This window comes from Boleophthalmus pectinirostris, unplaced genomic scaffold, assembly GCF_026225935.1.
Source record: "Boleophthalmus pectinirostris isolate CB_2022bp ecotype Guang Dong unplaced genomic scaffold, ASM2622593v1 HiC_scaffold_2288, whole genome shotgun sequence".
NCBI lineage: Eukaryota > Metazoa > Chordata > Actinopteri > Gobiiformes > Gobiidae > Boleophthalmus > Boleophthalmus pectinirostris.
In genome coordinates this window covers 1-27,002 of record NW_026571204.1, presented here as the reverse complement: position 1 = coordinate 27,002, position 27,002 = coordinate 1, and the positions used below count along the sequence as shown (strand labels likewise).

Genomic DNA, 27,002 nt, shown 5'->3' with positions numbered 1-27,002 from the left:
AACATAAACATCGTGCAGAACTCACCACGTTATTCATTCCTCTCTCCTGTCGCGCTGTCACTCTAGATAAACGCATGGTGTCCTCGGAGTTCTGCGCAGTGTCTTAGCTGTTCCTGCTGCACTTTTCTGGACTGATGTTTTTCCTGGGATTTGCTGTAGCCACCGAGTGCTCCGATGATCACTGACGCCTTCACCGTCCAGGTTCTTCTCCAGGTTCCCTTCTTTGAGCCCCAGTACTCAGAAATGCAGGGACTGTTCGATGTTTTTGCATGTTTTCTACTGTTGATTTGACTAATGTGTCCAAAAAACACACAACACAGCACACCGTGTTCAGCCATATTGGTGTATTTATTGCTACTGTTCAGCGCCGCCTGCTGGTTAAGGCGTATCGGACAACACTCAGAAAAGTGAAAGTAAAAGGGCTCAGGTGTGGATCAAGACGGCGAAGACACGCTTAGCTTTTTAAATTTCAGTTTAGTTTTTAGTGTTCGTCTTCAACTAAATGTTTTTTTTTGTGCTCGTGTGTACACTGGCGCTTTTTGCCTTCGCAGAATGTTCAGTCGGTAAGTAGAGTTACCGGTTGTATTGAGTATCGCACACTAGGATTCGCCTGTTCTTTACTTGCGTTACCTTCGTTAAGTTAACAGTTTCATTTCACAATTATGAGAAGCCTTCTCTAGATTAAATCAACATTAAAATAAATTAGATAATAACATAATAATGGACTTCACCCAGATAACTGTTGTTTTTTGTTTGTTTGTTTGTTTTTTCCCTATTGGACATGGGTGATCCTTCATTAGTGGACGTTTGGTTTGACTGTAGTCCGGGTTTAGTTCTCGATTTGACAGGTTTAGGCTTGACCTTACGTCCATTTTCGACATAAACACTTTAAATTACTTTCTATTTTTCTTTCAAATTTCAATTAAACATGAATTCTATAAATTGCATATAGTTTTAGAATGAAGTTGTGTTTCATTTTCTTTGTATTTTAACACAAAACTCAGTTTCCATCGTCTCGAATTGAGCGAGTGCGGGTTCGTTGATCCAATGGTGGATTTTTCCATAGGAAAATTGCCAGGGCCGAATTTTGTTCCCCGTCCGACCCTGACACTTTTCTTTACACTTTTCTGGCATAAAGGGAAGGATGTATACATAATTTAATAATATTACAGTTTTATCGCTTCTTTAAATCTAAAACAGTTAGCAATAGTATATACCATTTTCTTATTTTTTAAAAATCCAACTTTTCTGAAAAGTTCTGAACATGCACAAGTGTGATGTACTGCAGTGTGACAGCTATATTTCACACCCGAGGGGGACAAATTGGTCCATCCAACAGCCAACCAAGACCAGTCAGGAGAGCAGTCCACCAATCAACTGCAAAGGCCCTCACAGCAGAAATTAAGACAGCCAGAAAAAAATAAAAATACATTAATTAATTAAAACACCCAAAACAAGGCCTGGGGCCGTTACAATAGACATGTTAGAATTTTTAACATGACACATTTATAATGAATGTTCTGCTGGGTCACTTTACAGGGCTTGTTAAAATGTCTAAAATAAAAAGAATTACACACACGCGCTGCATGCGCACACACACACAAAATGATGTGATGTTTGTGGAAAGGCTTCTTTACAACTGTTATAAATTTTGTTACAAAAGCGTGTTACACCACAGGACAGAAAAAGGCATTACACCCCCAACCGTCAAGTATAAACTATAAACTGTCAAGTATAAACTATAAACCGTCAAGTATAAACTATAAACTGTCAAGTATAAACTATAAACCGTCAAGTATAAACTATAAACCGTCAAGTATAAACTATAAACCGTCAAGTATAAACTATAACTATAAACTGTCAAGTATAAACTATAAACCGTCAAGTATAAACTATAAACCTGTCAAGTATAAACTATAAACCGTCAAGTATAAACTATAAACTGTCAAGTATAAACTATAAACCGTCAAGTATAAACTATAAACTGTCAAGTATAAACTATAAACCGTCAAGTATAAACTATAAGTATAAACACTTATAGTCTATATTTTCTTGTTGAATTTTGACCAAATTTAGACCAAATTGTGTGTGTGTGTATGTGTGTGTGTGTGTGTATATATATATATATATATATATACATACATACATATATCATTGCCAATCTGAGCCCGATAACAAGATCTGTTTTATGTGATTCTTGATTATGTGAGGATTATAGTACAGGTGTAGTCTGGTTTGTCTGGTGCCCTGCCTGAGTTTCTACCTCTCAAAGAAACACAGATTTCAAATCCAAGATAAACAAAAGTGAAAATATAGGAAGCTCAAGGAGTTCCTTGCCCTTCCAGTGTCATTTAACTAATACAGAGCAAGTAAGTTTATTTAAGTACTGTACTGTAGAAGGGTTATTTTACTTCTATGGGGTGATTACTACTAACACGTAACATATTTATATCACCATGTTACCCTTATTATTTTCAAAATACTATATTCACCCAAAGGATTAATTGTGATTCATCTTGCAGCTTCACTCAAGCTTCTTATAAAACTAACCCTCTCCTCTGCTTCTTTGACCCTCTAGTTCAGACCTGGGCATTATACAGTTCCCAGGCCACATATGGCACTTTGGTTGACTCTGACCGGCCCATTTAAGCACATTTGGAATTACAAAATATACAAAAACGTATTTTATCATTTTAGCTCATGTATGGACTAAAGCTGCATTGCTTTTATTTTAGAGTTTTTTTAATGACATTTTTTTGTAAAGTAACCTCAATTTTCAGAACATAAACTTGTACCAGTCTTACCAGCTCGTCAAAACAATGTTATTTACTGCTTTTTTAAAATAAAGAAATACAATTATTAGTATGTAGAATTGAGTTGAGCATTCTAGCCTGGCCCTCCACAATATTTTCTGTTTCTCATGTGGGCCCATGGAAAAAATAATTGCTAACCCCTGCTCTAGTTAGTAAATAAACTTGTGATATTTTCTGTTTTTTTTCTTTTTACAGAAGAGATATGGTGTTTTCCTCAGAACATGACTGTAAAAGTTGGCAGCAATGTAACACTTAATTGTACAGTCTATCCTCAACGTGATGTATGTAACGATACTGTGGAGTGGAAATTGGAGTGGTTCGAAAATTTTGATGTGTATGCACGGAGGAATGGCATGGATGATTTAAGTGGACAAAATCCAATTTTCAAAAATCGGACCAAACTTTTCCCTAACGAGCTGAGCAACGGGAATGTTTCACTCCAGATCTCCAATGTGACCAAAGAACATAATGGAACTTACACTGTCACTGTCCAAGAAAAACAGTTAGAAAAGAACGTCACACTTCGTGTCATACTTAGTGTCATATTTGGTAAGAATCTTCTGCTAATGAACTTCAGTGATTCATGACTTTGACACTGCTGTTGTAAACAGTTTTTCTGTTTTGATTGTGTTTGACAGAGGAATCTTCCAATAATAACACAATTACAGAAGAGAGTCCTAAAAATTGTAAGTTGCTGATGGGGGATGTAAACTTTGGTAGAGAACACACACACACGCACACACACACACACGTGTCCAGGCACACAGAAGTTTGTGTTGCTTTTTAAGAATAAAGAATTAAATGGATCTTTTCAGAGAAATATGCCGCTCTTGCTTTTAAATTCTATCGACTATCAGGAGGGAGAGAAAGAGGGAGGGAGAGAGAAAGAGAGAGAGAGAGGAAGAGAAAGAGGAAGGGAGAGAGAGAAAGAGGGAGAGAGAAAGTGTGAGTGAGAGAGAAAGAGAGAGAAAGAGGGAGAGAGAGAAAAAGGGAGAGAGATAGAGAGAGGGAGGGAGAGAAAGAGGGCGAGAGAGAGAGAGAGAAGGAAAGAGAAAATGGGAGAGAAAGAGAAAAAGAGGGAGAGAGATAAAGAGGGAGAGAGAGAGAGAGTGAGAAAGAGGAAGGGAGAGAGAGAAAGAGGGAGAGAGAAAGTGGGAGAGAGAAGAGGAGAGAGAGAGAGAGAGGGAGGAAGGGAGGGAGAGAGAGAGAGCAGTAATTTTCAACATCAGATAAGTAGTTATTTCAGTATGTGCCCTTATACTATAATATAGATCATTAGCTTTCTTTAAGGAAAACTCAAACTTTGTCCTATTTATGTTTTTTAGTATTAACTTCAGTATTAACTCTAATTTGATTCTAGTTTTAGTCTTTATTATATATAGTATCTAGATTGATAACAATAAAAAAAAAAAAAAAAAAAAAGAACTGGATTAAAGTCTTTATCTGTGTAACCGAACTGATGTGTGTGTGACAAAAGGAAAGATACATTCTGCAGTGCTGTTTCTATAGTTCTGAACTTTTTATTTTTTTGTCTAGGTACAAAGGAAAAGATTATTATTGGTGTTTCTGTTGGAATCTTCGTCATCTTCGTCATAATCGTCGTGGTGGTTTTCGTTATTTTATACAAATGTGGTTGCATAAAAAACAACTCTGGCACAGCAGGTAAGAAAATTCAAAATGTTTAAGCATAAAATCATCAACTGAATAAACTAAACTAAAGAAAAAAACATTTTCTCTTTTTCATTTGTGCAGGAAGCAAGAAAAAAAACGAAGATGACCGAAATGATGGAACAGAACTTCAGATCTTCACAGGTAATTCATTAAAAGTGACTTAACCAGGATTAAACCAGAACTAAACCAGGTTTAAGCAAGGCCTAACCTAGGACTAAACCAGAACTAAACCAGAACTAAACCAAGACCAAACCAGGACTAAACCAGGACTAAACAAGGACAAAACCAGGACTGAACCTTGACTGAACCATAACTACACCAGAACCAGCACTTCTTTTTAGTTATTAAAAGAAAAAAATAACAAAAATCTGTGTTTGTGCAGAAGCATCCCAATCATCTCCTGTTGGTGGATCCCAGGACACCCAGGAACCTCAGGAAGACAATCCAATGCTGCAGAACAACATGAACTAAAAGAGCATTTGACAGGTTTTCATGTTTTTCTAATTATGACTTGATTTGGTGGGTTAGTATCTGTGGTTAGTTTTGATCATAGTTTTACATCTCGTAGTTACATCTTACATCTTATAGTTTTACATTTTGCATAGTTAAGTGGCTGTTTGTTTTGAAAAAGTTAAGAAGAAAAGTACAAAAATACTGGGAAGTAGCTGTTATAGCATGTTATAAGCCATTTTCACCTTGGAGTTAATAATCCAATGAGCTCTATTTTGGGCATCTGTGTAATACCATACTCAGGAAGCATGGACTATGTTAGGGTCAAAGGCTGCTAGAGTACAAGTGATGCTCTCTTTTTGGTGCTTGTGACTTCAGGTTTCTGTTGTTTAATGTAAAATAAGACTTAAAGATCTCTTGAAAACCTTCAAATCTGGACTCAGACTTGAACTTTAACAGTCACATCAAATTAATAACATCTGCAGCTTTTTACCATCTGAAAACATGGCAAAAATCAAAGTTAGAGGGCTCGATCTTAACCCCGATTTTAGCACTAGCGTTAAGGAGGGGACGTGTCCAGGTTGGGCTGCACTTTGCTGCTGGAGACTGGAGTAGGACGGTACAGGTACATATATGGTGATGACATCTTAACCAATCTGTTACTGCTGTAGCATTTCAAAGCACTGCCCATGTGGGTAAAGTCTACAATCTTTACCTCATTATCAAGCAGCAAAGAGGGGTGTGGGGAAAAGTTATAGATGAGTACGATAAAACACCTCCAGAGGCTCACACTCCAGTAGAGGCACCAGCAATATAGAATTTTAGTTGGGGCCATGACAGAACTGGCTGAGTTTGTGTTCTGAACACTCGTGTGCTCCTCTCACGTGTAAACCTTTTTAGTTTTCTCTGTGTTCCTCATATCATGTTCCTCCCATTACACAGTAGACCAGTTTCTCATGCGCTCCTCATCCCTCAACAGACCCACTGACAGTGCTCTCCCCCACGCATTCACCTGAGGTACGAGTGTCAACCACTGTTTCCGCTGACCGCTCACATTCTCGTCTCTCAGGTCCACTGCATTTGGTCCCTCACAGGTGGATGTCTCGCCGATTATAGAGTACGTTTAGAGTCATATAAATATTTCTGATGTTACCACTTTGTACACATACATGGATTAAACCAATAACACATGGGGAGGATGACTGCATGACCTGCATTTGCCCTACACAAGTGACTGATATGCGCCATGAGCACAGAGTAGGATGCGCAGGTCTTTACAGAGCGGTGCTCATGTGCATTATTCGTTTCTTGAGTCACTCTACTGACCGAGAGAGCAGCACATCTGAGATGACCTGAGATGTCTGAAACTCTTGTGTCACAGCCCTGAGCTGTCAGTGAATGTGCACTGATCACTGTCAGAGTTCGACCTCGAGAATGTGAGGAAATCGACATCACAGCATTAGGACACAGACAGGGTAAAAAAATACACTTTAGAACATCGCTGTAAATGGCCTCAGGTGAATGAGCAGCTTTTGTACAGATCCAGATCAAACCAAACTGTAGAGCAGAGCTGAGCCGATACAGGGAGCGGGCGAGGGGCTGTGCTCTGCTGCTGGAGGGCATCCGGACAGCGCACAAACATCCCGTACAGCACACTAACATGTTATGAATGTTAAGCATTTATCATCCTAATATATTTCCACATAAAGAAGCCTTGAGCACGTTACATGCTGTTTTTCAGTGGAGTCGTTTGATATTTATTTTTTACCATTCTGGCAATTCACTGAACGCGCCACACCATGCCCTCAGTCTGCTCCATTCAACCTGATATTCAGGCACGACACACCTCTTGTTTAGAGCTCCATGCCCCACACTTGCACTAGTGATAACACTGGGGGTAAGATCGGGCCCACACTGTCTAAAGCAGACGAGGAGAGATTTATCCATGCTTTTGTCTCCATTAGGTTAGACTAGTGCAATGGCCTCTCACTGGCCTCACCAAACGAGCTGTGAGACAGCTTCAGTACATCCAGAACGCTACAGCTCGAGTACTGACTCGAACCAGGAAGCACAAGCACATACTGTAAGTCCTGTGCTCAGGTTTCTGCACTGGCTCCTGTGACTCAGAGAATAAACTTTAAAGGAACTCTGCTTACAAGTCTCTCCATGGCCTAACAACATGGTTCTGCTGGTGCTATTTTATGCTGCCTTTTATCCAGGTCGTAATTGTAAATGAGAAGGTGTTCTCAGTTGACTTACCTTCCATCTGCACTCTGAGGATCTCAGGGTCGTGGATTAGTCCTGGTTTAGTCCCAACTAGGGATGGGCATTCGATGAAATTTAATTAATAGATCGTTGGGAGAATTAACAATAGATTTTTCGATTAATCACTACTGTTTTTATACTAAAAGTATCATCATTATTATGACTATTACGCATCTGCATAAATAAACTCACCTTTACAACATATAAACCATAACCACTGTAGAGACACAGCTCGTTTAACATTATAATGTGTTTAATGCAGCTTTGCGCAAGAAACAACACTTGAACCGCATGGCTAATTTGCATAAACGGGAGGAAAAAAAAACAAAAACTGCTCTTGTGCACTGACGTGGTTTAGCTTCTGTCAGACTAAAGAACATGACTCAGTAAAATATGAGTGTTTTTTCTGTGACAGAGGGATGATGATGCTGAAGGTCAGTCTGTTCTGTGTGTGTGTCCTGTTGGAGATGGTTCATGTTTCTGTGGGCTTCTACCCTGTGTTTTTAAAGTTTCATTCATATGTTAATACGCCCTGTAATTTGCCCTGTTACATGCTGTGTATGTTTTTGGACTTTGGAGTGTCAATGGTGAATGTATATGGGACAGATAAGGGGTGTGTCTCCAACCTTTAGCATCTGTCAGTCTGTTATGGGACACGTGTTGGGACAAAAGTGCTGTGTATTTTTCCATAAAGATGTTAACTCAACAGTTATGCTGGTATAAAAGGCACCCAGTGTTTCTGTGCATGAGTGGGGGAACGCCGACCGCGTTGTCGAAGGACGACTGACGCACTGAGAGACGCCGCGTAGGCAAAATCATGCTGAATCAACTTGAATCTTGAGACCTGAATCTGCCTGACTCAAATAAAGAGACATGTGAGACCTGTTCTAACTCTCCAAGTCTCTTTCTTAACATCCTCTGTTCAGGCTGCCTCCAGGAGAAGCTGACATTTCCAAAGATCAAACGTGTGCAGTTTTAGTGCAACTCTTTATGTTGCAGTAACCGGGCTACAGCATATACCTACACCAGGATGAAACCTGGATACAGATGTGCATGTAAACATACTCACTGAGTGGTACAGTGATCTCCAAGGAGGAGCCAGAGCCCAAACGTGGAACTGAGGCCGCAACTCCAATGTTTACGCTGTCAGATGCAGCTTTGTATCTACAGACAAAGATTTTTCGATTTGTTGATTAGAAATGAACGTAATCGACGAAATTCTTAATGATCAATTATTGATTAGTCAACTAATCATGCCCATCCCTAGTCCCGGCCTCCTGTTGGTGCCCAGACTCAGGACTAAACATGGGGAGTGAGTGTTTATGCAGCTAAAACCTGGAACAGTCTTCCTGAACACGTGAGACAGACCTCTGCTCTGTTTAAAGGTCCCATATTACTCTATATCTGATCTATGTTATAAAGTTGTTTCCTCATCGCAAACAGACCTGGAGTTGTGTCCTGCATATTTAGGCTGTGTTCTTCTCTCAAAACAGAAAACACTCTGTTCCAGCTTCTGATGTCACGTAATACAAGCAGTGCTCCACTGTGTTTTAAACTCCACACCCCTTCACTAGAATCATCTGGATTATTTCAGACCTGAAATTTCCAATCTCTATTGAACTAAAGGTAAAAGGAGCTCTTAACTTGAAATCTACCCCTTCATGACATCACAAGGTGGAACAGATGTAGACAGACTAATAATAAAGAGTTACTCAGACTTGTGTGAATAAAACAAAACACAAATCCAGATATGTTTTTGAGAAGGTAACATTATAACATGGCTTAAAGCTCACAAGAAGCAATTTTGTGTAATATAGGACCTTTAAATCCAGGCTCAAAACGGTTCTGTTTACTTCTGTTAATACTGTTATAGTTAACACTTTTTTCTTATAATGTTGGTTTTATGATGATTATATATATATTTTTTCTTTGTATTGTGATTTTAATTTAAATTGTATTCTGTGAAGCACTTTAGTTACGAACTGTGCCATACAAATAAACTTGCCTTGCCAATGTTAAAGCAACTTGACATAAAATGAAATTTTGGGGGCATTTTTGTATATTTTCTATATATAAAAAAAAAAACTACTTTTGTACTGTGTGTTTTGTGTGATTATTTATTTCATTACTTATTTGATACTTTTACAAATAAAACAAAATGAGAACAGCGCCTCCTCCCACTATCATTAGGGTCAGTCCATATGGAATCAGATGCCCTCCCCTATGAGTCATCTCAGATTTGGCTGAAAAAATTGAAACTGAAAAAAACAAATGAAAGATTCTCAAATTTTTGTTCAATCCCTTCAGTTGTTCCTGAGTTATGGCCTGTTGAAATTTTGGGGCCATAGTCATTTCTTTTGGAAGCCCTAATTTATAAGAATATTTGAGAGACCATAACTTCATAAAAATAGAGCTAGGAAGCTGAAAATTTGTATTATTGTAGATTCTTGGTAGATTCAGAATCGTTGTCAAAATACAGATACAAATTAAGGCTCCCGGAAAAGTGAGCATGGCCCCAACATTTCAATGGGCCATAACTCAGGAACGACTCAAGGGATTGAGCTAAAATTTTAGATTCTTTCATTAGGTGATTTTAGACATTTTTTGAAAAATTTTCAACCAAATCTGAGATGGCTCATAGGGGAGATTCCTTGAAAACGGCTGATTTCATATGGACTGACCCATTAGTCAAACAAGATTTTAAGATTTTTAAAGGTACAATTAGCTCAGAATATTATAAATCTCCAATTTGATTAAAAAAACAAACTTATGAGAATGCTACTGAAAATACAATATGGAGCAGTCACCCTGACACAAGTAGAACATGTAAACTTTACATAGATACCTCCAAGGCCTGGGAATTGAACCAAGGAACTTATAGTTGTGTAAAATTTAAAGAAGGTAATGTCTACTTAAATGATAACTTCATTCTTTGCATTTGACCCATCCTTCACCCAGTGCCTCTGGGTCAGCTGTCAGGAGCAGTGAGCTGCTGCCACAATGTGCTCAGGGACTTTAGTTAGTCTTGGTCAGGACATTTTAGCTGGACATTTTTCATATAGTTCTTATTTTAAGCAAAATTATGTGCTGTTGAGACAGATTGGACTGAAAAATGTAAGAAAACACAACATCAGGTATGATTTTGATTATTTAAGCTATAACAGCCTGTGACAAAGAGGGCCTTTATCCCCATTTTTCACCTTAGTTCAGTTACATCTATCTATATCAACTAAACAACTAAATAATAACTATCCCGGGTTTGTTTTATTTAGTCTTTGTTTAATTGATCACATTCACACAGTTTCTTTAAATTCATTTTATTTGGTTATATCTTTTCATTTTTGTTTAAACTTACCACCTTTACCTGTGACTCCACATGGTCTGGGAACAAAAGAGGGGGCGTGTCCTTTGGCAGCCATATTTATAGGCTCAGAAGAAGGCTTGTGCTGACGCAGGAACAGATTCACTGGACAACCAGCAGGGGGCAGTCGGTGGAGAACCGGAAGCACAGGTCAACAGCATGGATGAACTGTCAAGTCTACTACACCTACTCATGCAGCAGCAAGATGAGCAATGGACTAAAATGCGCAGAGACATTGCCAACCTCCAACGGGAGGTGCAACAAGGTCGTGTAGCACAAATGGATGGTCCAGAAGACCTGAGAGCAGAGGAACTTCCAACCCAGAGCTCTCATAATGACCATATGTATTCCAGGCAATCCAGCACCATGAGAAATTACAACTGGAAGGGCCCTAAAATGCAACCGTACACTGATGGTGAAGGACAACTTTGCACTGGACTCTCATTTTGACCACTTGGGCCAGCTTCCCCACACAGCTCTTTAAGACCAGTGTGTGAAATTTCAAAACCTGCTCTAGTCCTGGTTTAGTTCAGTTTTAGTTCTTGCCTTTTTTGATGTCTTTTGTTGTGGTTGTAAACATGTGGTTGTGTTTTGTGGTATAGTTTTTTTTTTATTTCTTGCAGAAACATGCAGTAGTAATTGTAGTAGTAGTAGTACCTCTAGGTCTACTGCTCATGCATAAATGGCAAGATGAGCTTTCCATTGCTCAATCTCAGGCTCATCTACGTAATTATTGCTGATGATGTGGCCTTGTCATTTATGCACAAGCAGTAGACCTACTCCTAAAGGCACTACTACTACAACAATGATGAAACAAACCAACAGAACACAGGATGCAGACAGCTCCTCTTTGGTTTGGCCCGGCATAAAATGGATTTCTTAATGTTAGATCTTCAAAGGACTGAGAGATTTCCTGTCTATGTTGAAAAGTAGCATAAGTAAATGTATTTCAGTTTGAATATGAATTTAACATTCGTCTACTCTGATTTGTGTTTTCACAGCTATGACGTAAACTGCAACAAAACAGTTGATGCAACAAAATGGCAGCTGCTGCACACGATGGTGGGGGCAGTCTATCGCTCTGATAACCATATATCTGTAAAAATATTGGTGATAAACAGGGCTGAAACTAATGACTATGTATAATTATTATGTTACTAATCTTTATTATTATTATTATTTATATTATTATTATTGTTGTTGTTGTTGTTGTTGTTGTTGTTATTATTATTATTATTATTATTATTCAATTAATCTATTAGAATGAAAGTTTTATTTTAGACTGCAGCTGCAGTGATGGAGCTTGAGGACATATTAAGAGAGTATTCTACATACTAAATAGGTGTTTCTTTAACAAAGCTGAAATTTACACATTTCCTGTTTCATATGGACATATGACTCATATTATTTTTGTCATTCACAGAACTGAAGCTGCAGAGATGCAGAAGTATTTCTGAATTATTTCGAGAGTTCAAGTGTAAGTTGACATTTTTTAACCCAACTAATAATTCGTAATGAACCCAAACTTAAAGGACTTTCATAACTGACTTGTTTTTTATCAAAAATATACTATAACCAGTTAGTGATATAATGTTTAAAACATAATATCATATCATGTTTAAAACAGTGCCCTTTGTTAAAGGTTGTATAGAGGATTTTCCAAGGAACGAGAAATCCAGCGACTGTTTGTCCTTTTTCAAAGTTTGCACATGCGTGAAACCACCCCCCTCCCCTATACAGCTCCTACGTAGAAACCTCCTCCGCTCCTCTTACGCCGAAACGGGTTTGTTTACAGCCGTGCGCACATGACTTGTAACAACTAACTACAGTGTTGGTTAGGCAAGACGAGAAGTGAGGGGGGACGGGTGTGCAGACATTTCGTTCGCGACGAGAAGTGAGGAGCAGGGAGAGAGCGGAGCAGGGAAGAGGAGAGGAGAGAGGAGAGGAGCGGTGTGCGGAGATTCGTGCCGGAGAAGTAAGGAGCAGGGGAAGAGCGGATCGGCAGCGGGACAGGAGCAGGAAAGGGGAGCAGAGAAGGTTGCGCGGAGATTCAGTGCGAATGAACAAGCTACAACACGCAGCAGCAAGCGGACTCTTCTTTGCCTTGCAAATTACGTTTTCAGACATAGGATATCGCTTTCGTGTCCTGAAAACGTTTGTCTAGCTCTTGGAAATAAAGTACGTTTCATAATAAGCAGAAGTGACCTGTCAGGAGTAATTTGTGGACCAGTGTGTCAGTCTTTTAGACCCTGCGTCTGCTTCAGTCGCGCCATCGCTGAATGAATCTACAAGAATCACCTTAGTTTGGCTTCGCTGCTTTTCCCCTTGTCTTCTTCTTTCAGCGACCTCAAAAACGGACTTTCTTTTGCAGCTAACTGCTCCTGGATTCTTGTCGCCATTGCAACAAACTTTGTGCGAACTGCGAGGAAGATATAGGTCAAAAAAAGCCGCTAAGAACTGTTGCGTTGGTGGGTAACAGCGTCTGTGCGTCTTGCGTCTGTGACTGCGTGACAGTCGTACGTAAACCACGTACCGGCGGCGCGCGCAGGCAAGTCAGTTACCTAGAAACGTAGGGAGATTGATTGACAGCCTGTCAGCTCACAGATAACGAGGCAGTGTCGTTATCTATTGGCAATGTTTAGCCCCACCACGTCCAGAGTTGATGAATTTTATTCTCTTTTTTTTGGTCATCATAATTACAAGGCTACTGCACTCTATAATGCATCATTGACAACTTGAAACAAAAAAACAAAAAAAAATCCTCCATACAACCTTTAAGTAGTTTACTCCAAACTAGGGATGGGCATTTGATTAAATTTTATTAATCAATCGTCGGGAGAATTAACTATCGATTTTCGATTAATCATTAACGTTTTTATTAACCGCTGCTGCGGTTTAGCTTCTGTCAGACTAAAGAACATGACTCAGTGGAATATGAGTGTTTTTTCTGTGACAGAGGGGTGTTGATGCTGAAGGTCAGTCTGTTCTGTGTGTGTGTGTCGTGTTGGAGATGGTTCATGTTTTCAGAGATCAAACGTGTGCAGGTTTAGCGCAGCTCTTTATGTTGAAGTAACCAGGATACTGCACCATGATGAAACCGGGATACTGATGTACATATAAATACACTCACTGAGTGGTACAGTGATCTCCAAGGAGGTGGGACATGGGACTGAGGCTGCAACTCCAGTGTTTGTGCTGTCAGACGCAGCTTTGTATCTACACACAAAAACCTTCATCCAGTTTGTCAATTAGAAATGAATGTAACTGACAAAATTCTTAATTATCAACTAATCATGCCCATCCTTAACTCAAACAGACTATTTCTCACACAGTATGCAACTTCTCATGCATAAAATAGAAAATAAAAGCATGTTTTATCATTTTGGTGTGTTTATTGCATTGAAAAACATGCATCGTTACTGTGCGTGAGCTTCTCCACAAACCTGACTCTTATTTGGCCTGGAGAAGATCCTCATCCAGCTTGACATCTTTGGCTATAATATTCCAGAATATTGAATAAAACATATACATTACTATGGAGAACATTTGTTTTGTATGGCTTTAACTTTCTATTTCCATGGAATCGTGCAGGGCATGCAGGGGACCTGCCAGAAAATGACATACACCACCTTTAAATTGCTATTTTCCTCACGTTAAGGAACACCTTAACAGAATAAAAAGGATGTGTATCTTGTGAGCAGTCACAGTGACACTCTGTGATTTATCAGTATGAATGTGGGTGCTCAGCACACTCAGATTATGCTTGTGTGTATGGCAGGATTGGAGCTAAACACAAATTCTAATGAAATTTGTTTTCATTGCAGTGGCTAATCTTAGAGTGCTTCTTCTGGGAAACAGTTGGACTGAAAGAGCTTTGGTGGGGAACCTCTTGGCCGACAAATATGTTTTTAATGAAGAAGCAGAACCCCAGGGCCCTGTACAATATAGGGTCCAACTGAAGGAAATGACAATAACTATCATAAACACTGCAGACATGCTCCATCCAGACCAGACAGATGACCAGCTAAGCAGGTTAGTCGCTGAGGCTGCACTGGCATCTAACCCGGGGCCACATGTGTTCTTCTTGATTCTGGAGCCAGAGACTTTCACAGAACAGCATCATCGGTGGCTTCAGTTGGCCCTGATTAAGTTCAATAAGCAGTCTTTTCACCATGCATTTGTGCTGCTGTCAAGAAGTGGACAGGAAGTGTTGGAGAGCGCTCATTTACAAAGCCTGATTACAGAATGCAGATTCAGGTACCAGTGGATCAAACACTCTGAGGACCAACAACTAAATGCATTTAGACGTAAAGAGTTGTTTACACGACTGGTGCAGATAGTCAAAGAGAATTCTGGAGAGCATTTGATATATGACAACTTTGAAGGCCCTACAGGTTCAGACATATGTAATGTTGGCACCAAAGTAAAGGAGAGATTCACTGGCCTCTACGAAACTGTAAAAAAAGGTAAGTGTAATGAGTATTGTGCATTATCTGGATGTATTGCTTGGTTTCAGTTGACATCACAACATTCTATAGGTCAATATTAATTAACACAGATGGGGGTCAGCTAAAATCTGTATTGCTGAAATGCTGATTTGTTTTGTAATACAGTGAGTTTTTGGTCTAGTCATAAAAATGATCAGGTTCAACATTTGTGCACTTATTTTTTAGATATTTGATGGCAAAGTACAATGTAATCAATAGAAAAAACTGACCCTTGCCTCTCATCTGAGACTATGACATCATTACATTCTAGAATCTGAAAACTACCAATCTGTTTTGTAAAGTGGCTTTCAATTATTATTTTTTTTTCAGAATTACTTCCACTTAAATCCAGTAAAAGTCACCAAAAAGGTAATTTTTCCATGTATATCGCATTAACACTGCAAGTCCAAGACAAATTTGCATCAGTGGTAAAAATAAGGAAACTGTTTTCAATGTAATGAATGAGTCTCCTGCTTTGTTGGGTTGTACAATGTCACATTACAATGTTTAGTTATATGCATAAGCACATTTTGAGAAGCACTAGCACAGAAAAGTGTTTCTCAAATTGTGGGGGCTCCTCAGGTAGTACGTAACTTGCTCAATTCAAATATTTACTGGATGTATTGCTTTTGGCCTCATTTGGTTTATTGTATAGTTGAAATATTGTTATTTCAATTATTTGTGTACTTTTTAACATGTTGGGCCCGATCTTGTCCTTGAGCTAGCATTAAGGAGGAGGTGTGTCCAACTCGAGCTGTACTTCATTGCTGGAGACTGGAGCGAGATGGTATAAGTACATATATGGTGAGGACATTTAAACCAATCTGTGACTGTTGTGGCTTTTAAAATCACTGCCATGAACATATTATGATATTATGATACATGTTAAGCATGTTTCATCCTAATATATTTCCAAATAAAAGTAGTCATGAGGTTATTACATGTTGTCTTTCAGTGGACTAGTTTAATATTTATTTTTATGATTCTGGCAATTCACTGAACACTCCACACTACGCCCTCTGTCCACTCCACTCAACCTGATATTCAGGCACGACACATCTCTTGTTTAGAACTCCACGTCCCACACTTGCACTAGTGATAAGATCGAAGGCAAGATCGGGCCCGTTGTCAGTGACAAAAACCCTAAAGCTAAAACTGGACAGGAAAGTAGTGACACTAGCAGTGAGGATCGTGGGTGCTATTGCACAGAGCCTACACTTCAGTGTGTAAATTGAAATCTTATTTTCCAATCACTGTGTATGTGTACTTATCTATTATTTTGTTTTCCCCCTCAGACTTCCATTGTCGAGTTCTGTTAGTTGGACGAAGTGATAACAAAAAGAAAAGCCTGCATAAATATATAATTTTCCCAAAACCAAGTACTCAGAGTATCTCAAAAGTAGACATTGGGGAATGGAGAGGAAAGTTGCTGAAAGTAGTGAGATCTGCAGACATCTTCAGTATGACAGTTCCAGAAGTGATCAATGAAATGAGAAAACGTGTGATTGAGTGCAGTCCAGGGCCAAATGTGCTGCTGCTTTTAGTAAAGCCTTCTGAATTCACTGAGAAACAAAGAGAAACATTGAACTTCATCCTCACATTGTTTGGCCCAGATGCTTTTAAATACGCCATAATAGTTTTTACACATGAAGAAGGAAGAGATTGTGCTTCTCAGCTGCTTTCTGACTGTGGAGGACGATTCTATGAGATGTTCAATGAAAACCACAGTCAATTAATGGATATGATGGAAACTTTGGTTCATAAAAATAATGGATCTTTTGTCACATTGATCAATGCTTTTACTGGAGAAAAAAAAACACATCTAAACTTAGTTTTTTGTGGAAGACAAGGATCAGGGAAGACATCTGTGGCTCAAGCCATTTTAGATGACGCAGCATGTCATCCAGCTAAAAGCCCATCAAAGTGCATAGTGCATCGCGGAACTGTGTCCGGAAGGATGGTGTCCATCGTGGAGCTGCCAGCGCTGTCTGGAAAAACCCATAAGGAGGTGATGGAGGAGTGTTTGCGCTGTATCTCCATGTGTGATCCAGATGGGGTCCATGCTTTTGTCATGGTTTTACCTCTAAAAGCTCTCACTGATGAAGACAAGGCTGAGTTTAAAACAGTCCAGGGCACCTTCAGCTCCAGGATCAATAACTGTACTGTGATCCTCTTTACAGTGGAGTCAGATCCCAAGAGCAATGCTGTGGCTGAGTTTGTTACTCAACATGAGGAAATCCAGACCCTCTGTGAAAGCTGTAGAGCACACATCTTTTTTAACATCAGCGACAAAACACAAGTTCCTCAAGTGTTGGAAAAATTAGAAAAGTCTAAGGACTGTTACACAATGGAAATGTTTGCAGAGATTCAAATAGAAAGATTTGCTCAAATGACTTCTTCTGAAACTCGTAAGTACTAAAAACTGCACTGTGCTTTGTCTTTAATCAATCGTCTGAGACTGCATTTTTACCGTGTGGGAGGGGTCTGACACTATAATCCTGGTTTTTATTAATATTTTTATGCAATGGTATACTATAGTTTGACAGGCTGAAGTTAAATAGAGGCTACAAATACAAGAATATGACAATACATGACTAAGTAAAGACTAAAGCTGTTCTATGTTCTAAGTGTATCTAAAAATCCTTACTTGGATGCAGAATTTGACTGCAGTGTATTTGCCAAACTGCTAACACAGATCTCTTGGTTTTCAGGTGGCAGAAAGAGTGAGAAGACTCTTCGGATTGTTCTGATTGGAAAGACTGGCAGGGGCAAGAGCTCCTCTGGAAACACCATCTTAGGAAGAAATGTATTCAAATGTGACTTTGGTCAAAACGCAACTACCAAGAGTTGTGTAAAAGAGCACAGCAAATTAAATCACTGTTATGTTGATGTAGTGGACACCCCTGGTCTGTTTGATATGAGCATGTCCAATCACGACATCAATGAGGAAATGATGAAATGCATCAGTCTTTTGTCCCCAGGGCCACATGTCTTTTTGTTGGTGCTGGGAATCGACAGGTTCACCCCAGAGGAAAATGAGACCCTGAACCTGATCAAGAAAGGTTTTGGAAAAGACGCACAAAAATATACAATAGTTCTTTTCACCCATGGAGATGTGTTGGAGAAGAACAACACATCCATTGAAGATTTTATTAACAAAAAATGTGACAGATTGTGTCAGAAGCTTATCTCTGACTGTGGGAACAGATACCATGTCTTTAACAACTGGGATGAGAGTCATAAACAAGTACAAGTGGATGAACTGATCCAAAAGATTGAGGCTCTGATAGAGGAAAACGGAGGAAACTGCTACACAAACGAAATGCTTAAAGAAGCTGAGGCCGCCATTCAAGAAGAAGTGCAGAAACTGTTGAGAGAAAAGGAGGAAGAGCTGAGGCGAGAAATGCAACAAATGAGAGATAAACATGAACGAGAGATTCAAGAAATCCAAACAAAGATGGAAAAAGACCATAAGGAAACTGAGAAAGTGAGGGAAGAGAAGGACAGGGAACTACAGAAAATGAAAGCTCAGATTAGAAAAGATCGGAAGCAATGGAAGAAGAATCAGAAAAAGAAAGAGGAGGAATATAGAAAAGAAAAACAAATGGAAGAAGAAAAACGACAAGAATATGAACTGAATTTTGATTTAAAAACTCAAGAGACCAAAGACAAAATTCAGCAGGAGAGGAAAGTCTGGGGAAGAAGAAAGGAGGGAGCGTGAAAAACAATACCAAGAGGATAAAAAGAAGTGGATGGAGGAGCAGGAAAGGCTCGAAAAGCAGGAACAAGAATACAAAGAAAAACTGGAAACATGGACAAGAGAAAGAGAAAAAGATGAACAAAGGCGTACACAAGAACTACAAGAATTAGAGGAGAAACATATTCAACAAATCAAGTATTTAAAAAGAAAGTTTGAAGATGAGGCGCGAGTAAAAGCTGAACATTTCAATGAATTCATACAGAAAAAGGATACTGACTTTGCAGCTCGCATAGATGAACACTTGAAAGAAGTTAAACGTCTTAAAGATGATATTAAACGGAAAGAGGGTGAATATGTAAGCTTAGAAAACCTTAAAACCGAAGGTGAAACAACTTTGAATAATAGCATGAAAAATCTGCAGACCACACACAAGCAAGAACTGATCGATTTGGCAATAGTGGCCCTCATGGAAGAGAAGGAGAACCACAAGAAAATAAAAGAAGTCCAGAAAACGCACAAACAACAATTAAAAACATGTGAAAAGGAGATTTCTGATCAGTTTGAAAAAGAGCGTAAAACCAAACTAGGGGAGTTAAAGAAAAAACAAAACCAAGAAATGAAAAACTTAGAGGAAAACACGAAGGAAGATGACCTCCAATTAAAAAAGAAAGAGTTGTCTAAGAACCACAAACAACAATTAGAAAACCTGGAATGTGAGCTGTGGAGTGAGCACAAGCAAACGCTAGAAAGAGAAGTGGACAAAATAAAGAAAAAGCATGAGAAAGAAATGAACAAAATCACCAAGAATCTTCTGGAGAAAAACAAAGAATATTGGACAAAACAAACAAGCGATTTGGAGAAGAAACAACAAGAAGAGATGGACACGTTTATGAAAAAAGCAGGAGAAAAAGTGAATGAAGTGGAACTCGACCGACTGAAGACCAAACACCAAATTGAGATGGATCAGATCAAGAAGAGGATGTTTTTTGAAGAAGGGTTGTGCTCCATACTGTAGAAGTAGCAGGGATCCACTGTATTGTCATATGTTGTTATGGATATGGTATTTTGTTAAAGGTGCATTGTGTAACTTTTCTGATGGAGTGTCCGTCTCCATGGAGATGTTATTGCTTTGCCTGAATGTTTCACAGTAAGGCATTAAACCTTTCTATCTTCATGAAGACCAAACCAGACGAAGTTACAGGTCAGATCTGTGGAGAGGCGACCCTGCTCACAGTCAGAATGTCTGTTTTTCTAGGTATTTTTGAGCTATAAAAACACTGTAACTGAAGAAATGTAAGGTGGAGTGTTTAATGCCATACTGTGGAACATTCCAGGCAGACCAGTGACATCTACATAGAAATAAGCAGGTAACAGACCCTCCACCATGTGCTGAACACACATTGCTAGTCACAACTTTTTGCCAAAGTTAGAAATCAGTTTGACATAGATATAGGCGTGTTTTTGAAGAAATTGCATAAGTAGAGACTGTAACAACGATTAGCAATATATCTTTGGTAATATTGGAATTAATGTTTTTGTTTTTCACTTATATTGGTATTGGTGTGATATTGTTAGTTCTGAACTGCTCCAGTCTGTGTGCCCATGTGTCATTCCCAGTTTGCCCTCAGTGCACCATATTATTATCATTATTTTTAACAAACTCATGAGTAAAAATGGAAGAATGCTTACGAGGAGACCATTTTCTCATTGCTATGCACAAATGTCTGCGTCTCAAAACATTACAATTTACAAATGTGATAAAAACGTTGAACAGCAGGTCATTGTGCAGTTCCTCTCATTGATGGTAAACTGTAAAAATGTCAGTGTGATTTCTCTCTTTATATTGCCTTCAAATTTTTATACATACATTTCTGAATAAGTTAACGTATAAGTAGGGATGGTACAAAATCTCTAGCCACAAGATCACGTGAGACAAAATTACCACAAGATCGTGCACACATGAAAAAAATTATCTTGTGAGTTTTTCCCCCCAAGTGTTTATATTTGGATTGGACAAAAAAGGGTTACGTATCGCTAAGTTACATCTCTTGTAATTCCAAAACGCAATGCTTAAATAGCACAATATAACACAAATATTAAATAAAATGTAAAAAAAGAAAAATTGGAAACTGAATCACAAAATGTATATATTATGAATTATGTCACTGGAATTAATCTCTTCTTGTCTCGTTTTTGTGGACCCAATCTGGTCTCTTGTCTCATCTTGTGGATATGGTGTCTCCAGTGTTAAAGAGAGCCAAAGAGGAAAAGTTTAAATGTTTGTCCAGTTGACAGACCTGGACAACTGACGGATTACAGACTTTTTCACAAAATATATAATTAAAACATATAAACTCTTTTTTAAAAATCTTTGGCTCGCTATAACACTACTTATTTATATGTTACTTATTTAAAAATGTATGTATAAAAATCCAAAGGCAATATAAAGAGAGAAATTACACTGGCAGTTTTACAATTTACCATTAATGAGCAGAACTGCACAGTGACTTGCTGTTCAACTTTTTTTTTTTTTTATCACATTTGTAAATTGTAGTGTGGGAAGTTGGCCCAATGTGGTCAAAGTAGGAGGCAGACTAAAAACAAAAAGTGTCTTTGACCAGTCAATTTATTAAAATAGACTTCTGGTGTAATGTAAAGTAAATTAATTACAAACAAACTGTTCAAATAAACAGAAAATAAGATACTTGAATTAAATGAAATCAAAAGCAGCAACACCCTACACCCAACTGCACAGAAGCCTCTCCCCTCTCTTGATAAAACCTTGCTTTTATACCCCCAGCAGGAAGAATTTCCCCCAGGTAAGTATCAGTTCCTTTACAGGTAGCTTTCAAAAGCCTAACGCTAGGATTTCATTTACATGGCCCTAATTCCCCTTTTAAATCAAAATGTTTAACATAAACTAAAGTGTGTTGAAAACAAATGATTAAAACGAAATAAACAAAAACAATAAAACAGAACAGAACTTAGTTCTTCCCTCCACATTATCCAGCCCACAACCTCCTCCCAAGGTTTTAAAAAGGGCCGACATGGGACATGCCTCTCTTTTGTCTGGACCACGTGGAGCTGCAGATAAATATAGTCAATATGGATGTAACTGAAATTAACAAATAAAGTACATTAAAATTAACAATGTGTTACGTGATAATTAACAAAAAGAACTAAGAATTATATGTAACTGTTAGGTAGGATATGGTAACAAATTAATGTGTGAAATTTAACAAATTAATGTTAAAGGCCCACTTTGTCACAATATAGTCATGTTTGAACAGATGGTCCGTAAGTGTGAGACGTAGACACTTCTTTACACAGTCTACACAGTCATCTTTAGCCTAATGTCTCTTCTTCTATTTACATTTAAAAAAAGAAAAAGTGATGCACTGATGAGAAATTGGGAATGATGCATGCACACAGACTGGAGACTTCATTTTGAAATTCAGTTTGACAAAGGTTTTAATTAACTTTAGTCCAATTGATAGAACTGAATTTTTCTTTTGGTATTTTGTGAAAACCCACTTGTATTGTATTATAGTGAGCTGTATCCCAATCCCAATCACTGTACAAGGAGAGGAGGAGGCTTAAAACCTGAAATAGATTATCACATTTTTTTATTTTTATTTCTTTAAGAGTATGAGTATCAAATTAAGGTATGTACTTTTTTAGTTTAATTTAACTAAAATTATTGTGTCAAAAAGTATGGTAATATGGTAATATCCATTTTGCAGAACAGCCTGATCACATATCACAGCATTTCCAGATTCGGCAGCTTCATAAAGATGATTTTTTTCCCCCTTCTTGTCCTCCATATCAGTGGATTTGCAATGTCGAAGAAAATACAAATAAATACATAAATGCATTTTAAATGGTTCACTTGTCATTTGCATTTGTTACGAACCATAGGGTGTTACAGCCGTATTTATAGGCTCCGCACAACCATGCAACAATAAACCATTAAAAAAAAAAAAAAAAAAAAAATATATATATATATATTATATATATATATATATATATATATATATATATATATATATAATATATATATATATAATATCTCAATTACAAAAAGGAAAACAAAAATAAATGATAGCCCAAAGCAGAACACCACCACCCAAAGTTATTGGACAACAGCTGAAAGCATAAAAAACACCCAAAACTAATTTATTGTCCAGTTAAAAGTGAGGGGAAAAAAAACTGCCCATTAAAAAAAAATAGGCCCCGCTTACTTCATCGGCGTGCAGACAGAAAGAGCGCACAGGTTTTGAGACTTGCACAACCAAGACCGGGGAACTAGTCACCTTTTCAGCACCGGACAGCTCCACGACATGACAACTTTTACCAGTGCTGTGGTCAGAAGAAACAGGCTTGTGTGTCAGGACGTATTCATCCACGAGCACGGCAGCTTTAAACACATCAGAGGCTTTATTTTCGTTCAGATAGGTGGCCACTTTTCCAGGAAGACATTTTTAAAATTCCTCCATTAATACTAGCTGTTTTAGATGCGCAAAGTCATCAATATTCTGTGAGGAACACCACCGATCAAACGGTATTTCTTTCTCCCTGATAAACTCAACGTAAGTCTGGTCTTCTCGTTTCGTTAAGTTGCGAAATTTCTGCCGATATACCAAAAGGCACGCGCAACAAAAAAAAAAAAACAAACAAACAAACAAAAAAAAAAAAAACTACCCATATACCACAGTCTTGGTCAGACGTCGACAAGTCTTACCTGCCCCAAACTAGCCTATTTCACAAAGAATTACAACAAGTTGCCTACAAAAAAGTAACCAAGGACACAAAATAGCTACGTCTACTTTTTTGTACATTTAACTTTTTTTGACGAGCCCCCATAAATATATTACGACTCGAAGGGCAACATATTTAAAAGGACACAGGAGTCAAAAGTTAGCTTTTTCATTTCTTAAATTTTTTATCTTATTTTCTAGTTGTTGGTGTTTTTTTTTTTTTTTTTTTTTTTTTTAAGATTTTAAAGAAATAAAAAGACCCTCCTGTGCCCAAAAAAATTATGAAAAAGTAATTCCAGTTTTTCTTTTCTTTCTTTTTTTTTTTTTTTTTAAAGCAAACTCCATTCAGTGCAATTGTAATTTATTGACGGTCTCTAACCAGCGGACTCAGCCGGGCTTTGGTGTACAGCTCCCCGCACCGTGATGGAGCAAGCGGGGTACAGGCAAAGAATATCTTCGCTGTTGTTGCGTAACTGAATATCCAACGTCGTGGAACTAACTTCACCACGGTAAAAGTAATAAAGAACGGTGGACCTGGAGATCCGGCCAAACATAACACAAAGGTGCGACACCGGGCCAACCCCATACAGGGCCGTAGAAGCCGGTGCCAGGCAGTACCTGTAACTAAAGACTAAAAATCCAACAAGCCTGAACCCCCTCAAAAAAGCGAAAACAGGACAGCCGGTCCAACCAGGTCAAAACAAAAGGCTAATGGCTAACGAAAGCTACATGGCAGCCCACCCTGCACCTGACTGACAGGGGCGAGGCCACCCTCGGCGCTAAGACCTCGACGCAGACACATAAATCAAAAACGACGGCGACGGCGGTAGTCCGTCGCAGCAGACCTATACTTCACCCTCCAGGGCGCGCGCACGGATTCTGGAGCGCGCAAGGTGAGCGGGGCTGAACGGAGGAGCAGAGCAGAGCAGAGAGACCGCACCACGGGCAGACAGCCACGCAACAATAAACCATAAAACAAACAAAGAAAGAAAGAAACAAACAAACAAACCAAAAAGGCGATGCACTAGCCTCAACACTCATCTTTTATTTCCAGCGTTTTAGTTAAGAACTACTTCTGTGAATAAAACATGTTTTAATATTTACATACACTTTATTGATTTTGTAGTTTTTATGGTCTAGAGATATTTTATATAGGCCTAACTGTTTTTGTTTTTAAATTGTTGTTTTACTTTTGGACCTTACTGGCTTAAAGGTGTACTATGTAACTTTTTGGTTGGGGGTCTGTTAACTGCTTGTGTCCATGGAGATGTCATTGCTCTGCCTGGAATATTCCACAGTATGACAATAAACAGCTCTACCTTACATTTACTAAATTACAAGTAGTTTTACAACTCAAAAATACCCAGAAAAAATACTCCCCAAAAGATACAAATACCATACTGTGAAACATTCCAGACAAAGCAATCACATCTCCAAGGTGAGAAGCATTTGACGGACCCTCCACCAGAAACCTTACAATATACAATAATGCACCTTTAAGAACAGTTTTCAACAGAAAACGACTTGTAATAATTCACTGTCATGAGTTCTAAAATGAAGTAGTGGGGGCCCCTAGTGGCTAGTGGTTGTATGTGCATGCCAGTGATGGAGAGAGGAGTGAAAAGGTTAAAACTACAGTTACGTGACAATGAACTCAAATTACAATGGAAGTAGACTAGCATGATTTTTTATTTTTTTTTTTTTTTGCTGTAGGGAGTATTATCTGTTACATAGGGGTGAGTTGTTGTGCAGTTGTAGGGAGAATGGTACGAGTGTAGTCCTGTATCTGATGTTCTCTTTCCACATGTTACTTTCAGGGCAAGCAACTGAAAGGTGCATTGTGTAACTTTTGGAGTATAGGGTCTCCCAAAAGATTGTTTCCATGGAGATATTATTGCTTATGCTTTTATTCTCCTTTTTTTTGGTGTTCATAATTACAACGCTACTGAATCTCTATAATCTATCATTGACAATTTGAAACAAACAAACAAACAAAAAATCCTCCATACAACCTTTAATGCCACACTGTGAAACATTCCAGACAAACCAATAACATCTCCATGGTAAAAACATTTGACTGACTGTCCAACAGAAAAGTTACACAATGCACCTTTAATAAAGCCATATAATATCGTCACTGGGCCAAAGAAGGAATAACTACGACAGTTAAAAGTCCTATATTACGTGAAACTGACTGATGTTAGCTTTTAGTCATGTTATAAATGTTGTTACCTCCTCAAAAACAGACCTGGAGTTGTGTTTTGTTTGAGTCACACATGTTTGAGTAACTCTTTATTATTAGTCTGTCTACATCTCCAAAGCTCAAAATGCTCTCTTCCACCTTGTGATGTCATGAAGTGGTAGTTTTCAAGTTAACAGCTCATTTTACTTTTATTTCAGTAGAGATTGGCAGCTCCAGGACTGAAGTTGTCCAAATGATTCTAGTGAAGCAGTATGGAGTTTACAAACACAATGGAGCACTTCCTGTATTATCATATCACACCACAAGTGTGGAACAGTTTGAGAGAAGAACCCAGCCTAAATATGCAAGGTGTATGTGTTAAACATATATGAATGAAACAAAACACAACTCCAGGTCTGTTTTTGATGAGGAAACATTATGACATAGATCAGAAATAGTGTAATATGGGCTCTTTAAGTCAAAGCCAACTATATGATTTTAGCATTTACCCTAAGGGAAAGGGGGATAATAAAATCGATCATTTGGAAACTGTTGGAAAAGTTGCAATCCGTTTATCCTGCCTTTTTGCCTCGTTAGTTTTGTGCCAAAAGTAAAAGTAAAAGCAGGTAGGAGGGCGTGTTCATCACGCCAGCTGTTTACATAATTCCTCAGGGCATGTAAGAGCGCACAAGATCAGTACGAAGCCATGGCCAAGCTTCCGTGTCATTTCCTTAGCCAAAATGCGCCTAACTTTGCTCTTACGGACACTAGCGCTCATTCACTTCCCAAAAAATGTTTCTGGTAAGTGTGAGATTTGTTTTTTAATTTTAAAATAATTTCATGGCATTCTGGTTTTGCTTTGGTGGCGCTCTAGTGGGGCGCGTGTGGGTGTAAATCTAAAATATTAACGAAGTTAAACAGCCATAGAGGGAGACACGATAACCGAAAATCTTCATCCACTTGACGGCGCCGCAACAAGATAATCTACTTTTGTTTGATAAATAGGCCGTATTAATATGAATCAAATTCGACACATAAACTTAAACAAAAAACAAGGATTAAATATTAGCCTACCAACCATGACGGAGTGTTCAGCTGAAGTCAACTATTAACACGTATCAGACTGTTAATAAGCATTCTGTTAAGATAAGAAACTAACTTGTGTGTAAATTCTTTTATGTTTATGTTGTTGTGTTTTTAGGTAAAATATGTTGATATTCTACTCCTTCTCAAACTCATTGTGACTTGTTAAATGTTACAGTTCATCATGTTCTGTGTTATTAATGTTTAAGACAAATACATTTAATTTCATTTCA

General features: G+C 38.3%; 3 protein-coding genes across 3 annotated transcripts; all 3 read left to right on the top strand.

Annotated features, from left to right (window-relative positions):
* Nucleotides 1-421: 421 nt before the first annotated feature.
* LOC129410508 (uncharacterized) lies at nucleotides 422-4,955 on the top strand. Its single transcript, XM_055158825.1, has 6 exons — nucleotides 422-563; nucleotides 3,009-3,362; nucleotides 3,452-3,499; nucleotides 4,350-4,475; nucleotides 4,566-4,625; nucleotides 4,867-4,955. Exons 1-6 carry the CDS (start codon nucleotides 503-505, stop codon nucleotides 4,953-4,955), a joined length of 738 nt encoding a protein of 245 aa, XP_055014800.1. The 5' UTR covers nucleotides 422-502.
* A 6,603-nt stretch (nucleotides 4,956-11,558) lies between these two features.
* LOC129410507 (uncharacterized) lies at nucleotides 11,559-16,379 on the top strand. The gene is made up of 5 exons (XM_055158824.1): nucleotides 11,559-11,622; nucleotides 11,984-12,037; nucleotides 14,385-15,016; nucleotides 16,118-16,242; nucleotides 16,343-16,379. Exons 1-5 carry the CDS (start codon nucleotides 11,601-11,603, stop codon nucleotides 16,377-16,379), a joined length of 870 nt encoding a protein of 289 aa, XP_055014799.1. The 5' UTR covers nucleotides 11,559-11,600.
* On the top strand, nucleotides 16,363-18,775 carry LOC129410509 (GTPase IMAP family member 8-like). Its single transcript, XM_055158826.1, has 2 exons — nucleotides 16,363-17,455; nucleotides 17,759-18,775. Exons 1-2 carry the CDS (start codon nucleotides 16,510-16,512, stop codon nucleotides 18,766-18,768), a joined length of 1,956 nt encoding a protein of 651 aa, XP_055014801.1. The 5' UTR covers nucleotides 16,363-16,509; the 3' UTR covers nucleotides 18,769-18,775.
* Nucleotides 18,776-27,002: the final 8,227 nt, after the last annotated feature.

Excerpts from the sequence above, each read along its gene's own strand:
- LOC129410507 (XM_055158824.1), top strand. The coding sequence starts at position 11,601 with ATGGCAGCTGCTGCACACGATG. Across the intron at positions 11,623-11,983 it reads GGCAGCTGCTGCACACGATG|AACTGAAGCTGCAGAGATGC; the intron begins GTGGGGGCAGTC and ends TGTCATTCACAG. Across the intron at positions 16,243-16,342 it reads ACTAGCAGTGAGGATCGTGG|ACTTCCATTGTCGAGTTCTG; the intron begins GTGCTATTGCAC and ends TTTCCCCCTCAG.
- LOC129410509 (XM_055158826.1), top strand. The coding sequence starts at position 16,510 with ATGACAGTTCCAGAAGTGATCAATGAAATGAGAAAACGTGTGATTGAG. Across the intron at positions 17,456-17,758 it reads AATGACTTCTTCTGAAACTC|GTGGCAGAAAGAGTGAGAAG; the intron begins GTAAGTACTAAA and ends CTTGGTTTTCAG.
- LOC129410508 (XM_055158825.1), top strand. The coding sequence starts at position 503 with ATGTTTTTTTTTGTGCTCGTGTGTACACTGGCGCTTTTTGCCTTCGCA. Across the intron at positions 3,500-4,349 it reads AGAAGAGAGTCCTAAAAATT|GTACAAAGGAAAAGATTATT; the intron begins GTAAGTTGCTGA and ends TTTTTTGTCTAG. Across the intron at positions 4,476-4,565 it reads AAACAACTCTGGCACAGCAG|GAAGCAAGAAAAAAAACGAA; the intron begins GTAAGAAAATTC and ends TCATTTGTGCAG.